This window comes from Pleurodeles waltl, chromosome 6 (assembly GCF_031143425.1).
Source record: "Pleurodeles waltl isolate 20211129_DDA chromosome 6, aPleWal1.hap1.20221129, whole genome shotgun sequence".
NCBI classification, from domain to species: domain Eukaryota; kingdom Metazoa; phylum Chordata; class Amphibia; order Caudata; family Salamandridae; genus Pleurodeles; species Pleurodeles waltl.
In genome coordinates this window covers 1,664,878,771-1,664,896,743 of record NC_090445.1, presented here as the reverse complement: position 1 = coordinate 1,664,896,743, position 17,973 = coordinate 1,664,878,771, and the positions used below count along the sequence as shown (strand labels likewise).

General features: G+C 45.9%; 1 protein-coding gene across 1 annotated transcript; it reads right to left on the bottom strand.

Annotated features, from left to right (window-relative positions):
• Nucleotides 1-10,386: 10,386 nt before the first annotated feature.
• Nucleotides 10,387-13,041, bottom strand: LOC138301806 (uncharacterized). The gene has a single exon (XM_069242306.1). The coding sequence runs from the start codon at nucleotides 13,039-13,041 to the stop codon at nucleotides 10,387-10,389; it is 2,655 nt and encodes an 884-aa protein (XP_069098407.1).
• Between the last annotated feature and the right edge of the window lie 4,932 nt (nucleotides 13,042-17,973).

Below are 17,973 nucleotides of genomic sequence, written 5' to 3'. Positions count from 1 at the left end.
AGAGAGGTGAATTGTTGCAATGATGTGACCATGGAGTCCTGTTCAAATGGTGAATCTATTCAGGAATCTTCTTTAGAATTCTCAAGACTTCTTGACAGATGTGACTGCCGAACAACACCTAGATTGTCAGGACACGTTTTCAGCTTTATTTTACTCCACACCTGAGAGATCTGCTTCAGGGAGTGTGTGTGACAACCTGAATGGCATTTTCTGCTCAGCCATAAATTATTCCATGGTTCTAGTGGCATGCGGTATCTATGTGATCTTCTATGAAGGAAAACCCAGTATGCAGTTGTTTTGCGTATGAGCTTTGTTTCTTTCCATTATCTTGTTAAGAAGCCATAGAACATTTGTCCAATAATCTACCAGTTTGTAACAGTTCCTGACCATTCAATAGTGGTCAACATCTTCTTCTTCGCATCTGCGGCATTTTGCTTCGGCACCCAGTTAAAATATATTAATTCACCTGAGGTTGGCCTATGGTTTGTATAGGAGTAATGCATTAGTTTAAATTGGGTGAATAGAATTCCTTTGGGATGTGTTCGGTACTCATCCTCAGTCATTGGTAGTTATGGGCTTTTATGTCTTGTGACAATTTCTCTCTCATATGGTCTAATGAGCCCTTAGTTTGGCCACTCAATGCATGATACATGAGTGTTATTGCTTTGCTCCTGCACTTAGTTGTGCAAACTATCCTTACTAAGTCCTTGGTGTATTGGTAGCTCATTGAGTCCTGTCAATGTGGTGCTCATTGAAGTGTCCCTGTGACAACTTACAGTTTCCTGTTCATTCCCCAAAGTCTTTCAGGGTCCCCCTTATGTTAGATGCCCTATTATCAATCTCAGTTCCCTTTTCTGTCCATGACAGTGTCACTTCTAATAGCCATTGTGTTGTAGAGCCTGTATGCTCACCAGGGCGTGTACAATGTACATGTATGTGTCCTCCGTAGGCATCATGTCCAGGAGTATCTGAATACTTTCAGTAACCCCGATGTTTCCACCAGCCGTCTCCTAGTCGCTAGTAGCAGGTCTGTTAGAGATGGTGATTCCCTCATGTCTCTCTGGCTCAGTTATGCCATTGTCCACTGCACCTGGACTCTAGGGGTGGACTTCAAAGACGGAAATGACCATTGCACCCACATTCACCGGGAGTGGGAGCTTGAGCAATGCCACCCTATGTCAGTGCATGCCCAAGATCTGGCCCAATAGTATGGCCTAAACATCTCTCAACCATGAACATCATTTAGGGGTCGCAATTGCGACCCCTGACTTACCCCTTGTGACTCTTGGCACTGCCTTTGTGATCACTGGCCTCAGAGGTGGCAAATTCATTGCTAGGAACAGAGGCATCTCGTCCTTATGAACGTCTGTTGGGGCTCCACTCTCTTTGTTTTCTGTCAATGTTTTATTCCACCCATAGTGAATAATAATATATTATTCACTATTAGTGTAATAGATATGGAGTACAATTAGCTGGACTATGTCCTTCCATGGTAGCTTAAGTAAGTAAAAAATGCTTTTAAGTGTATGATGTTTGCGTGCTTGCTGGTGGGAGAGTGTTTTTTTGTGAGACAGAGTGTATGTAGGTGTGAATGTGTGTGTATGTGTAGGTATGCGTGTGTGAGTGAAAGTGGAGGTCAAAGGGCGTGTGATATCACTTCCGCTACCCCTGGCATTTTGGTGAACTGATGTCCATGCTCTCAACATTTCTTTCTGTATTCTGTTTGTTAATGTAAAGAAATTAAAAAGGTGTGGCAAGGGGACCATCTTCAAAAGTGCTATTTCCCTATTACAAAAGAGGCAGAGTTTTCCGGAAAGCAGTTTCCAGAGGCAAAACCATAATCCTGTTAACAAAACAAACTCTAGATAATTATTCTTGAAGGTTCCGACGATAGAGAATATTCAGACCAAACACGTACAGAGTGGAAAGAAGACCTGTCTGCTGTGACTAATGCACAACTGTCAGACAATGGAACACAATAACAGAAAAAAACAGTCATAATCAACGCGATGATGCAGAAGAACGAGCCCATCAGAGCCAAGTAAAGGGCCTTCAGTCGAGTGTTCACACACATTGGTAGGACGAAGCAGAGCCTATGCAAGCCTATGAGAAAACTTCATGGGGTGGTGCCAGAGCTCACCCTAAACTTTTTAAATACAACCACTAGATTCGAAGTATGAGGCTGACAAAACTGTGTAGCCAACACAAAAGAAACCAATACAGCCGAGAGAGAGAGAGTGGATGCATGGCAAATAACAGGGGCGAGAGCCCGAACACTACAACGATGAATCAAGCGCCCTGGTGTCAAACTCTGCAATAGTTTCTAGGAATCAGGAACGGGAAGGAACGATGCAGGACCAACCATAAGAAGCAAACCTCAGGTGTGCCCGAGGATGATAAAGCTAGTTCTACTGATGGGAAGCAGCTGGTTTGCTTGCATCTTGTCCTCAAGTCCTCATGCACTAAAACAGGACCACATTCGAGAGATGTGAAGCGATTCATAAGTGGAAGTGGGAGTGGACTAATGTATCATTCAATTTCAGGTGTCCCAGGATCACCCGCTTCTTGTAAGTACAAAGACCGAGGCGCTGCATGTAGCCGGTGCACGCAAAGCATCAGAGCACCATTAGGTAATGTTCTTTGGCAGCCACATCTTAGTAGATATTCCGCTTCCATGGAGATATCTGATGAGGATCATGCGCAGGTCGCTTGTGCAGGCTTGGGCACATCCAACAGGAGATGATCATCACATACACAAGTTCATCAACACATGGGAACCTCACCTTCTGCTGCAGAAGCTGTGTCAGCACAAACAGACCTTGGTGACCCAGTGTGCAGAGTGTACAGGCCAGCTTGCCAACAACCATAGCGCAGACCAATGCCAGAAGTAGGCTTTTCCTCTGACCTGCCACTGAATCCTATCAGTGATCTCTGTTCGCTGCAGCAGGGAATTGTTTTTCACTCACTCAGAAGTCTTCCAGTACTGGGTTTGGACAAGTTCACTCACGGTCCCTAGTGTGAGGTCACCGGGGCTGGCTTCAGTTATGTGTTTTTTAGGTCGAACCTACCAGACAGTGCAATTCCTAAGGTCTAGGTTTTTTTTTTAGTTCATTTTATTCTTAAGGCTTTGTATCTCGTTTGACATGCATCCCTAAGTACTAGATGACATGAGGAATGCACAACTCCAATAAATATTGCGCACTATTTTGCTATTCACAGAAACATTACATTTTCTCTCCACATCCAAACTCTCTCTTTCCATTCAAAAAGGTCACAACATTCATCAAACAATATTTCTAGATTAGGGGCAGATCGAAACACCTTGACTTTTATATGTAGAGATGTACATTTGACATGCACCAAGCATTATTGATTGATAGGTTTGGTTTGCTGGGTGACCGGGCAAATCTGAACAAGTTAAATTGTGGAAATGATTGGCATATTATGGACATTGTCAATGCAATGGTACCCACTCCTGCACATCGATGGCATTGACATAATGGATGAAATTCGTGACATATTGTGCTCCCAACCCTGGCATAGTGCTTGACTTGTTATAATATTGGCAGTTCTTGCCATTTTACTACATTATAACTGCAGTCTCAACCTCTAAGACTAGTGATAAATGTCTGCACTCTCTTACTTAACCACTCATCAATGCACTCACCCTTTTATCCATTCATCCACTCTTTCTCCTGTTAATTAACCATGCCTTTAGTCACTCACTCATTTGTCCATCCATGCTCTCACACCATTGCCTCTTTCTTACATAAACTCCCTCACCAATTCACAAGCACAAGTTTGCAAGACATTAAAAAAACACTGTAATTTATGAAATAGCCAAACCTATTGGCTTGTCCTATGCTTATGTTTCTTGTTGCTGACGCAAATTTTTTAGCTGTCTATTGGCAAAGCAACCAATTGTCAGTTTACAGTGGGCTTAAAGCTGGTCCATTTCTTTCCATTGGTTGGCTTTATTATCACTCTCATTTGCTTCTTTTTATTTGTCAGATTATGTGGGCTTTACTAGCTCTTCTTGTGTTGGTCCCTCCGCTGAAGCATAGATGCATCACCTGTGTCCTCCTACTTCTCTCTTTTGAACCACTACTTTTTATATTTTTTATTGAGCACTTTATGAGAGTGCATGTGTTTTCAAGCTGTCTCTCTCGTGTATGGCTCTTTCATCCGCTGTACTTCATGTTGCTGTGTCTCCCTTGCTCCCTTTGTATTGTGCTCATTCTCGTGTGTTTCTCTCTCATTCCATTCTCACCCATCTGCTCTGGCTCCCAATTGTTCCTCCCTCTAGCCCCTAAGCTTCTCTTCCTCGTGCTCCACTTTCCTCTCTCCCCCCGTGTTGCTCCCCATGCCCTCCGTATGACTTCCACCATCCAGACCCTCTGTTACTTCTGCCCCTCTGCACTCTGTGTTCCTTCTATCCCCTATATTTCTTTGCCTCTCCATATTGCTTTGTTCTTCATCTGCACCTTCCGTGTTGCTCCCCACACCCATGACCTCTATGTTGCTCACCCTTACCTTAAAAAAAAACAAATGCTTGTTTTATGTCTTATTTACTGTTCCACTTTGGGTTGTTACAACTCAGATTCGTAAATAAAAAGAAATGGCTGAGATCTGTGGGGTGCTGCGCCTCTTTCTATTACCATCCTCTGGACAACCACGGGTCATCCTCTTTCTCATTGCCTGGTCATGGGTGGGCTTGGGAGCCCAGATCCTGCCGGTGGCTTGGCCTATCTGAATGTCATTTCTCTTACACCCCTTCTTCTACTTTCAGTACCTGCTCACTATGGGCTGCAAATCCTGGCCCTTGTGGATGGCTTGGGTGCCTCTTTTTCCACACAGCATTGGGCTTGTTGGTGCCTTCAGCGTATCTACTTTTTAGATTGGTCTCTTTTATTCTCCTGAAGCTCTGGATTCTTTGGATTCTGTCTCTGGACACCTCATTTCCTGCCCTCTCCATCCGCCACAGGGCTCTGCCTCAGAGGTTGCTGCAGGAGCTCTGGGTTGGAATTCTTATTTGGTCTTCACGACTCAGTCATCCTGGACATGAATGCTTCAAGTCAGGATTAATTAGGCATCTTTGGGTGTCTACTCATTTTGTTGCTTCTGCCACTTGGCTGCAGTGGTCGTGCTAAGCTCTCCAGAGACTGTATCGTTCTCTTTGGATTTGGTTCTATCCATGATAGGGGCAACAGGTTGGTGAATCAACTGAGACTTCCTGCTTTGGGGGAGGGGGTTGTCCTCTACGCTGTGGTTTGTGAGCTTCAGGATCACCTTCTCTTCTGTTGTCTCCCGTTTGCTCGGGTTTCAGGGTGCTGGTGGTTGTTTCTTCTTCCTTCCTTTTCGTCTCTTTCACCGTGTCTTGGCTCAGCTCATGTAGCAGCTGTGGCTGTCATCCTGGTGGCTCTCTTCTGTTATTGGATGGCGTGGTTCCTTTGCTACAACTTCTCTCATCACCAGGGTTTGGGTCCTCCCACTGTTCTCTATAGCAGCACTTTCTGCTGTCTTCCTGGAGGCTCACAGAGGATTCTCATGAGGTCTGGCAGGTGCACATTCTGAGGCTCCATGCTCTGGGGTTCTCTGGTAGTTCACGTCTGCAGTTCAGGACTTTGGACATCCTCACTTTCTCATAAAGATGAATGCTTCTGTGAGGCTGCACAAGCTGGGGCGTGTCAGCCATATAGCAGGCAGCCATATAGCAGGCATGGAGCAGAGCCGCTCTGTGTAAGGTGTCCTATAGGGTCCAGGGTTCAGAGGTTGGGGCCCGATGTTTCTCCAACTATGTGCCTCATACCTGCTCTCTAAGAACTCCGTTTTTTTGCCCATTCATTCTTTGACCTCTGATGAAACTGGAAGAAGGGTTGGCAATCCTTGGGACTTTTCTGTCATGGCAAACCTTAACAAAACATGAAAGGTAAATAAGTGAGCCACTTGTGGAATATATCTATATAACTAAGTAGGAAAGAGAGAATGATGGCATTTCATACCGAACAATGGTGTGCCTCTGCAATATAAGTAAGAATCTCGATGAAACGAAATATCGTGGATGCAATATTGAAGGACACAATATCAAAAAGTAAGTAAGGGTTGAGTTTATATACCTAACTCCACATTTATGTGTCTTAACGAGCTGTATGTTGTCAAGGTGCACAAACGTGCAGTTAACAATAGTAAAGCTATACTTTCCCTTGATGTACTTACCTCTAGATATTCTTTCCACGATATTAGCGTGTCACAATATACCTGGTCTTGATATTCTATAGTACATTGGCTTAGGCCAGTGGGTCCCAACCCGTGGTCCGCGAAGCCTCCTCAGGGGGTCTGCGACTGCTTAGAAAATTATATAATATTAACAGATTAATAAAGTGTATAGAAATAAAGTGGCTACATGCACAATTAAACATTTTAAAATGTACTGTAAATGTCAAGGATTTTGAAATTTTGGCTAAAATTAAAATACGTGTCCTCAGATTGTTTCGTGGGAGCATTGCAGGTGCATCAAACAGAATATAGTATGAAAAATATGTGGCTTCATTTTAATTTAGAAAAGCTCCAACCTTCCTATTAAAATATTTATTTTATTTATATTTGCTTGCAAATAAAATAAAATGTGCTATCAGTTGTATATGTGTTTGACGAATACTTGTTTATGTACTTTTTGTGCATTGTTTTGCATTTCAAATCATGGACAATGTGTAGGTCGGGTCCCCGGCTCCCAATACTGAGTTAGTGGGGGTGGTGGACCCTGGATTCCAGTAATGATTCAGTGGAGGTCTCTGGGTTCCAATAATGATATAACGGGGGTTCACAGATGTCAAAAGTTTGGGTATCACTGGCTTACGCCATGAGTCATCATCATCATTGCAACAAAACTATAGAATGTATTGTCATTATTTAATATCAGTAATATTCATGATAATATTCATGATAATAACCAGTAATAATTAGAGTTCAACAGTAATAACAATGTGATTTATCAAAATTATTATTGATGTTGGTTTTGTTATTTTAATTATGTTTGTTATAATACTAATGCATTATTGTTACCAGCAGTAGTAGTGGTATTATTGTTATTATTATTATTAGCATTTGTAGTGGCATTATTATTATCAGTAGTAGTGGTATTATTGTTACAAGCAGTAGTAGTGGTATTATTGTTATTATCATTAGTAGTAGTGGTATTATTGTTACTAGCAGTAGTAGTGGTATTATTGTTATTATTAGCAGTAGTAGTGGTATTATTATTAGCAGTAGTAGTGGTATTATTGTTACTAGCAGTAGTAGTGGTATTATTGTTATTATTAGCAGTAGTAGTGGTATTATTATTAGCATTAGTAGTGGTATTATTATTAGCAGTAGTAGTGGTATTATTGTTACTAGCAGTAGTGGTGGTATTATTGTTATTATTAGTAGTAGTAATAGTATTGTTAGGAGCTATTATTTAGCCCTTTAGATAGAATACATCTAAAACTGATTTGTGTAACGGAGAATACTTAATATTACCCACCTCAGGTACTCCTTTTTTATCAACTACAGCAGCAGAAAGTGGGTGCAATGGGCATGGTTAGTAAAATGAGCTAAACTCCTGAATCTGTCATACAGCGGAGCTATCTCTCCAAGTAACCAGCTCTCGACTAGGGCCCTAGCAGCAGCGTCAGGTAATGAAAGAATTATCATTTGTTCCTTGTACGTCACCATCACCCCCAACTAAGGGAACATTTATTTAAAACACTGATCTATACGTATTAGAATTTTCTAAGTTAGTTTACGAGGTGGTATCCGTGGGATACAGGTCGTTGTGCCGCATGGTAAGTCAATTATTGACAAATAGTACCACCTAGCGGACAGCATAGGAAATGCACTATGTGCTTCACGTAACGGTCCTAGTCCTGAATGAAAAGTCACACCATTCAGAACGATTTGCTTTCTTGTTAATATAGCGCAAACTCGACCCGAAGGTATTGGACTGCTGCTCATGAGCACCACTTACATTACAGAAGAAGACATTCGTTTTTTCAAATTTATTATTTTTCTAAAAGCACGAGCAAATTAAGGGGCAGATTTATGAAAGGTGCCGCTGCACCTTCTGCAGCGCCACTTATCTTGCGCCCCTTAGCGCCCCCCCTAATGCCACCATGTGTGCACCGTATTTAATATACGGCGCACCATGACGGTAGTTAGGGAACTAGCATCAGAATTTTTCATTCTAGTTTTACCCTTTGCAGGATTAGCGTAAAACATTCTGACGCTAATCCTGCAAACCATCCAGAGGCCCATTGAAACTAATGGGAGCCTCCTTTTCACGCCTGCTTTGAGCATGCGTTAAAAGTTCAGGGAAAAAATGACGCAAAAAAAATCTCTTAGACATAGTTGTGCCATGTTTTTTTGTCCCCTTAATGGGGGAACGCCCCATTTGCATACATTATGCCTGGCGCAGGCATAATGTAGTGCAAAGGGTTACAAAATGGCTCAATGCATGCATTGCATCACTTTGTACATTTTTCGGAGCTAATTTTTCCCTGTTGGTCCACATTAGCGTCAGAAAATGACGCTAATGTGGCGCAACGAGGCACTAGGGTCTCTCAAATCTGGCCCTTAGTACATTCTGTCTTTTAAATAAAGAACCATCACCTCCCTTTAACAAACGTTTAACACTGACTTTTTAGATATTGCAGTAACATATATTTGACCCTGGACAAACCAGAAGTCACTGATTATGGGCTTTGACCATGTGCAACATTTCTGAGCCCATATGCTCCCAGGTGCAGTGGCCCGCAGCAAATTGCTTTCTCCCTAGAGACCAACGTGCATTGCCTTCCACCATGTGCAGTGGGCATTGGATGAAAGCAACTGTGTGTGGCATTTGGCCATGCAACACAGGGTTTAATGGAGGATTTGGACTGCTGACAGATCCTATCTTCAGTCTTCCCACCCTAAGTGCATTTCTTATTAGTGTGGGATTCATTTTTAATGCTTATTTTTATATCCATGGTTCTTCAAAAATGTTCACAAGATGGAGGCTCTGTCCTTTTTGAATTCACGAGAGCTGGATGGAATTTCCGACCATGCAACCATCCTGATCATTTTGCACTCTACTACTTTTGACCTCATAGGACCTTTTCCACATTTATTTCCATCACTAGATCTGTGGATCGCAATGTATCTAAGAATTAGCAGAATGGGGACCGTGTCTATGGTTTCTGTGAGTGGCCTGTGGATACTACAGTATTTCATGGTGTTTTAGGGCAGTGTCAACTCCTCTGTAATCTCTCATATCCTCCTTAAGGTGAGGTCAGGCTCCCACTGCAACCCAACATTTTTGTAGTAATGTAAAATTTGAATGTCTTACATTGCATAATGCTAGCACGTTAACAGTTTTCAGATAATCATATAACTCAGATCTGTAATTCCAATGTGGATGGACAGATATTGAAATTAACTATGGGTATAATGCTTCCTCATTCAATGGGATGTTAATATGTTTACATTTTTACCCAGGATCTGCAGATAAATGTACAAATTACCAGTCAAGAATAACACCAATCACACATGTAATAGAAACAGAACTACATACAAAGCCCTTTGATGCCCATCAAATACCTTTCTTAGGAACTACTGAAAAAATGTAAACTAAACCAGAGAAAGGGCCTGTTCTGAGTAAAGTTCTTTGCTCTGACAAACTTAGTGCAATTCCATTCAATATGGTTTTTCTTTTTGTCGATCAAGTTTTCCTGTGTATTCGGCCTTCAGGAAGACTTAGGCTGAGCTATTCTTCAATCCTGAATAATTCAGGATGGTCTCTGTGTCTTACTTGTCAGCTTTAGTCTTGCCTCCCAACCAAAACGAAGAACCAGAATTGCTAAGGAGGTGTTTCTGCCCTTGCAGCTCTTTTCGCCTAACTGGGACCGCCTTAAGGAGACACTTGACGCCTTTCCTGTGTGTATTAAAGTGCAAGGGGGCACCATGGTTATTGCGCGGATGAACCCCTGCCTTGGGCATTCGAGAACCAAAATAGAGAGAGATGTTTTGCACCCAGTCCCCGATTTTCAGTAAGGATTTGTATCAAAACCCCAATAACGGCACTCATATATAGAAATAGATTTAAAAATGCTTATCCATTTAGAAATCTTGTTTTAAAAAATAAGACTCAATGTGTTTCAATTATATACAATAAACTTATATACAATAAACTTATATCACGAGTAGAATATGAACTTAAGCCTACAAACAAGAATAACATATAAAATATGTTCAGTGATCCCACTTGATTCAGTTTCTCACCATGAAGAAATATCAGTTCATATAAAAATATTATATTATCAACGTCCAGTATCATTCATAGCGGTGAGCTTTCTACTATCGGCCTTTTTATCAGTGCGCATGTGTGACCATACTAGGTGTGGAGACATGGCTCTCTGGGCTTCCTCTCACCATACTAGGCATGGGGACGTGGCTCTCTGGGCTTCCTCTCACCATACTAGGCATGGGGACATGGCTCTCTCGGCAGCTTCCTACCATACTAGGCATGGGGACATGGCTCTCTGGGCTGCTTCCTACCATACTAGGCATGGGGACATGGCTCTCTGGGCTGCTTCCTACCAAACTAGGCATGGGGACATGGCTCTCTCGGCAGCTTCCTACCATACTAGACATGGGGACATGGCTCTCTGGGCTGCTTCCTACCATACTAGACATGGGGACATTGCTCTCTCGGCGGCTTCCTACCATACTAGGCATGGGGACGTGGCTCTCTGGGCTGCTTCCTACCAAACTAGGCATGGGGACATGGCTCTCTGGGCTGCTTCCTACCAAACTAGGCATGGGGACGTGGCTCTCTGGGCTGCTTCCTACCAAACTAGGCATGGGGACGTGGCTCTCTCGGCGGCTTCCTACCAAACTAGGCATGGGGACATGGCTCTCTGGGCTTCCTCTCACCATACTAGGCATGGGGACATGGCTCTCTCGGCAGCTTCCTACCAAACTAGGCATGGGGACATGGCTCTCTGGGCTTCCTCTCACCATACTAGGCATGGGGACATGGCTCTCTGGGCTTCCTCTCACCATACTAGACATGGGGACATTGCTCTCTCGGCGGCTTCCTACCATACTAGGCATGGGGACATGGCTCTCTCGGCAGCTTCCTACCATACTAGGCATGGGGACATGGCTCTCTGGGCTTCCTCTCACCATACTAGGCATGGGGACATGGCTCTCTTGGCAGCTTCCTACCATACTAGGCATGGGGACATGGCTCTCTCGGCAGCTTCCTACCATACTAGGCATGGGGACATGGCTCTCTCGGCAGCTTCCTACCATACTAGGCATGGGGACATGGCTCTCTGGGCTTCCTCTCACCATACTAGGCATGGGGACATGGCTCTCTTGGCAGCTTCCTACCATACTAGACATGGGGACGTGGCTCTCTGGGCTGCTTCCTACCAAACTAGGCATGGGGACGTGGCTCTCTGGGCTGCTTCCTACCAAACTAGGCATGGGGACATGGCTCTCTCGGCAGCTTCCTACCATACTAGACATGGGGACATTGCTCTCTCGGCGGCTTCCTACCATACTAGGCATGGGGACATGGCTCTCTGGGCTTCCTCTCACCATACTAGGCATGGGGACATGGCTCTCTTGGCAGCTTCCTACCATACTAGGCATGGGGACATGGCTCTCTCGGCAGCTTCCTACCATACTAGACATGGGGACATTGCTCTCTCGGCGGCTTCCTACCATACTAGGCATGGGGACGTGGCTCTCTGGGCTGCTTCCTACCAAACTAGGCATGGGGACGTGGCTCTCTGGGCTGCTTCCTACCAAACTAGGCATGGGGACGTGGCTCTCTGGGCTGCTTCCTACCATACTAGGCATGGGGACATTGCTCTCTCTGCGGCTTCCTACCATACTAGGCATGGGGACATGGCTCTCTGGGCTGCTTCCTACCATACTAGGCATGGGGACATGGCTCTCTCGGCAGCTTCCTACCATACTAGGCATGGGGACATGGCTCTCTCGGCAGCTTCCTACCATACTAGGCATGGGGACATGGCTCTCTCGGCAGCTTCCTACCATACTAGACATGGGGACATTGCTCTCTCTGCGGCTTCCTACCATACTAGGCATGGGGACATGGCTCTCTGGGCTGCTTCCTACCATACTAGGCATGGGGACATGGCTCTCTCGGCAGCTTCCTACCATACTAGGCATGGGGACGTGGCTCTCTGGGCTGCTTCCTACCATACTAGACATGGGGACATGGCTCTCTCGGCAGCTTCCTACCATAATAGGCATGGGGAGATGGCTCTCTGGGCTGCTTCCTACCATACTAGACATGGGGACATTGCTCTCTCGGCGGCTTCCTACCATACTAGGCATGGGGACGTGGCTCTCTCGGCAGCTTCCTACCATACTAGACATGGGGACATTGCTCTCTCGGCGGCTTCCTACCATACTAGGCATGGGGACGTGGCTCTCTGGGCTGCTTCCTACCAAACTAGGCATGGGGACGTGGCTCTCTGGGCTGCTTCCTACCATACTAGACATGGGGACATGGCTCTCTGGGCTGCTTCCTACCATACTAGGCATGGGGACATGGCTTTCTCGGCAGCTTCCTACCATACCAGACATGGGGACATGGCTCTCTCGGCAGCTTCCTACCATACTAGGCAAGGGGACATGGCTGTCTGAGCTGCTTCCTACCATGACATGGCTCCCTGGGCTGCCTCCTACCATACTAGGCATGGGGACATGGCTCTCTGGGCTGCTTCCTACCATACTAGACATGGGGACATTGCTCTCTCGGCGGCTTCCTACCATACTAGGCATGGGGACATGGCTCTCTGTGCTGCTTCCTACCATACTAGACATGGAGTCATGGCTCTCTGTGCTGCTTCCTACCATACTAGGCATGGAGACATGGCTCTCTGGACTGCTTCCTACCGTACTAGACATAGAGGCATGGCTCTCTGGGCTGCTTCCTACCATAAGAGGCATGGGGACATGGCTCTCTGAGCTGCTTCCTACCATGACATGGTCTCTGGGCTGCTTCCTACCATACTAGACATGGGGACATGGCTCTCTGGGATGCTTCCTACCATAATAGGCATGGGGAGATGGCTCTCTGGGCTGCTTCCTACCATAATAGGCATGGGGAGATGGCTCTCTGGGCTGCTTCCTACCATACTAGGAATGGGGACAAGGCTCTCTCAGCAGCTTCCTACCATACTAGGCATGGGGACATGGCTCTCTGAGCTGCTTTCTACCATGACATGGCTCCCTGGGCTGCTTCCTACCATACTAGGCATGGGGATAAGGCTCTCTCGGCAGCTTCCTACCATACTAGGTATGGGGACATGGCTCTCTGAGCTGCTTCCTACCATGACATGGCTCTCTGGGCTGCTTCCTACCATACTAGACATTGTGACATGGCTCTCAGGGCTGCTTCCTACCATACTAGACATTGAGACATGGCACTCTGGGCTGCTTTCTACCATACTAGACATAGAGGCATGGCTCTCTGGGCTGCTTCCTACCATAAGAGGCATGGGGACATGGCTCTCTGAGCTGCTTCCTACCATGACATGGCTCTCTGGGCTGCTTCCTACCATACTAGACATGGGGACATGGCTCTCTGGGATGCTTCCTACCATAATAGGCATGGGGAGATGGCTCTCTGGGCTGCTTCCTACCATACTAGGAATGGGGACAAGGCTCTCTCAGCAGCTTCCTACCATACTAGGCATGGGGACATGGCTCTCTGAGCTGCTTCCTACCATGACATGGCTCTCTGGGCTGCTTCCTACCATACTAGGCATGGGGATAAGGCTCTCTCGGCAGCTTCCTACCATACTAGGTATGGGGACATGGCTCTCTGAGCTGCTTCCTGCCATGACATGGCTCTCTGGGCTGCTTCCTACCATACTAGACATTGTGACATGGCTCTCAGGGCTGCTTCCTACCATACTAGACATTGAGACATGGCACTCTGGGCTGCTTTCTACCATACTAGACATGGAGACATGGCTCTCTGTGCTGCTTCCTACCATACTAGACATGGAGGCATGGCTCTCTGTGCTGCTTCCTACCATACTAGACATGGAGTCATGGCTCTCTGTGCTGCTTCCTACCATACTAGGCATGGGGACATGGCTCTCTGGGCTGCTTCCTACCGTACTAGACATTGAGACATGGCACTCAAGTGCTGTTTCAAATCCTGTCTCTGGCACCATTCAACTTTTATTTACAGAGACAAATAGTGCCTGTGAGAAATTGGGTTGTTGGTTGACTGGGGCAGAGCCCTGATCAAACAACAGCCAGAATCTCTCGCAGGGTGAACCACAAAAAGTCACTGAATTAATCGGTGCTTGGCACAAAAAGTTGTCAGAGTTAACTTGGAGGCAATGTGTAAAATATTTATGCAGCACACAAAACAGTAATAATGTGAAAACACAACACAGGGAAAATTCAAACTAATTTAGGAAAATAGAGTACATTTTAATAAATTATTTGACACCAAAATGACACAAATCACAGTAGAACCAAGGTTATGACATTTATTAATGTTTAAGGTTCAAAATAGCACCAAAAAGATAAAAGCACACACCGCGGACATCTGGTTGCACGAGACCGGGTCAAAGTCGAAAGTTAAGGCAACTGTGCTTGAGCGTGGTTCGGATGCTAGAAGTGGATTAGGCCCGGTCAACGCCCACATCTGGACACAGGAACATTTTGAAAGAAAAATGTCTGAGAAGGTAGAGGCTGAGTGGGGCAAGGTTGCAGGAGTGTCCAAGGAGGGAGCTTTGTCATCAGATGGCCGTGGAGCAAAGCAGTGGTGAAGATTTAGTTGCCAAAATGGAATTTGAAAATCTCCCATTGAGGCTCAGCTAATCCCACTATTGTGTGACACTTTAGGAGGAATTCACAAAGTCTAACTGTCAGCTGCAGCCATTCTCGTGAACCAAGACAGATTGCAGACAGAAAGGGTTAACGGCAGGAAAATGGCAACTTTCTAAAAGACGCATTTTCAAAATTATAGTGATAAATCTTACTTTACCATTAAAGAGGGTTTATCATGATGATTTCATAGGTATCAACCATGACATATCTACCTACTGCCTCTCATTTAGGAATTACAGCATATCAAATGTAATAAGGAATCCCCAATGTCATCTTATGGGAGAGGTAGGTCTCACAATAGTGAAAATGAATTTGGGAAATTTTCACAGCCAGGACATGTAAAACTTACAAGTACATTCCCTTCCTTCTAGTTACACTGTATCTGCCTTAGTGGATACCTAGGGCCTATCTTAGGGGTGACCTATATGGAATAAAAGGAAAGTTTAAGGCTTGTGAGGGGATTTAAATGCAGTGGCAGGCCTGGGACAAGCTTTAGAGGGCTACTTAGGTGGGTGGCACAATAAGTGCTACAGGTGCACTGGTAGCATTTAATTTACAGGCCCTGTGTATATAGTATACCACTAGACAAGGGACCTACAAGTAAATTAAATATGTCAATTAGGTATACATCAATTTAACCATGTTTAAGGGAGAGCACACACACTTTAGCACTAATTAGCAGTGCTAAAGTGCACAAAGTCCTAAGGCTGACAGAAGGAAAAATCCAGCAGAAATAGGAGGAGGAAGGCAAAAGTTTGGGGGTGACCATGCAAAGATGGCAAGGTCCAAAATGACCCTCCTCCAGCCTAAAGCTAGGGGAGACTAATCAGTACCTTGATGGTTTTCCCTGTTTAATCTACAGAACCTGGACAGTGGCCCTCTACTGCAGAGGCACTGGCCACTTTTATGTCCATCTGAAGTCAGTTGGATCCCTCAGTGTACACTCTCCTGAGCCACTGAACTGACCCATGAAGAACCCTTCTCTTCACCTGTGGACCCCGTCTGTGTATCACCTAACCTTTATTTGCTCACGGATGGATCTCAGTAGGCAGAGAGTACATCCATGGCCAACAAAGTGATGTGTCATATTCCACCCCTTGGATCAGACGTCTGTCACCAACGTAAGGAAAACTCTGCCCATTGGGACAGCAACCAACAGAGACCACTGACAGCTGTCAGTGTCAAGAGCCAGGCCCCAGTCTTCTCTGGGGTCTCTGACCTCTGAAGTTCCTCAGAGTGGGGGGCAACAGCCCCAGGTGTGGGGCGTCCCTTTTCCACTCTCCCTCCCACCAGTCCAGGGGCAGTTGCCTCAGACTGGTCACTCAGCCCAGGATCTGTACCCTGAGGCCGAACAGAAGTCAAGAGTGAGTCCTTCCTCCCCAGCCCCTCCCTCTGAGCTTTTGTACTTGACAGTGGTATGCCCAGATGTATGAGCTTTTAGGGTGCCCTGGGCGGCCGCCCCTCCTATCTCTTCCATCACCAGTGGCAACTCATTCCCCAGAATACAATTAATGGTCATCTGGGCACTAACTATGACCCTTCTATGGTTCACTTCCCCACCCCACTCCAGGGATACCAGGGCCATTGAGCGGGAAGCCCTACCCCAGGGCCTGAGGGAGGTACCCTATATTCCTTTCTTGTGTACTGGTTTGTGGAAATCGCCCTTTCTACTACCATGGTCTAGCTGGCCCTGGTGTCTCCCAGAGTAGTGACAGGGGCTCCATTCACTTTGTCCTGGTGGAAGTGATGACTTCTATCCTTAGGGATCTCCAGTCTACCCTTGTAGTTCACCCCCTACTAAGAGAAATTAGGGCATGATATATGCTTTGCCTCTGGGGCCTACTTCCCCTAAGACCACATAGGCCACTCCTGTAGAGTTCCCACCAGTGGGTGGCTTCTTTGGACAGACAGAGTCCCCTTACTTGTGTCCTAGTTAAGAACAATCAAAGCAGTGGGTTTGGAAATGGGATGTGCTCGGCCAACGCCCAGAAGAACCTCCCTCCTTCTGCTGAGAAGAGACTTGGGAACTCTTTCCTTCCCCCTTAACATGAGGCTTGTGTGAGTCTCCCTTGACCTTTTCCTTACTCTGCTGGGGCGAACTTAAACCACACTTCTTAGTGCACTGCCAGGTACCTTTTTGGACTCCCTGGTGTGGATCCAAAGGGACGTCTTCTCAGCAAGCATCCTGGGATCAGTCAGCTTGCTGTCTACTAGGTATTGGTGCACCTCTGTAAAACAAGTATTGAGCATGCCCTCCCTCAAAATCAGGTTGTACAGCCCAAAGAAATCATCTACTTTGCTGCCTCTCACCCAGCCATTCAGTGCCTTGATGGCATAGTCTACAAAGTCCCTTCAAGACTGGTTTGGGAGTTTGTGGCTGTGCCTAAACCTTTGCCTGTATTTGGGTCAACCCAAATTTAAAAAGAAGAATGGCCTTCATGTGGGCATACTTGTTCTGGTTCTATTCCTCTAGTATCAGGAGTGTGTCCCTTCCCATCATGAGCATGTACCTCACCAAACTACCCCCCACCAGTACTCCTCTTAAACCCTGTGTACCCTCAGAGCTACCTCACAGGCTCAGAACCATTTATCTATATCATCTCCCACCACATACCTGAGCACCAGGTCTTTGGGTATGCAGACTCTCTCCACTGCTGATTTGTTGCCACCATTACGTCTGGACTCTGCTCGCTTAGCTTTAATGTCCAGCTCCTTCAGACACAGTTCATGAACTCGCATGATCATTTACTCCTCCATCCTTAGCTCCAGTTTGAATTTCCTTTTCTCCCTCCTGTCCTCCAGCTCCTGTGGGGTAATGCCCCTGGCAGACACACTGCTCGCTGCTCCATCCTGGGCAGCCATGTCATCTAGGTCATCTGCTGGGGTTGAGTGGGCATCTGCTGGTATCTCAGGACCCTGAACTGGGTCCTCTTTCTCCTCCTCTGCTGTCGGTGCTCCCTCCTCCTCATTGTCCTCATCCTCCAAGGGCCTGATTTAGAGTTTGACGAACGGGTTACTCAGACACTAATGTGACAGATATCCCGTCCACTGTATTACGATCTC

What these genes read in the sequence shown, in the direction of transcription:
- LOC138301806 (XM_069242306.1), bottom strand. Translation starts at nt 13,041, where the DNA reads ATGGTAGGAAGCAGCTCAGAGAGCCATGTCCCCATGCCTCTTATGGTA.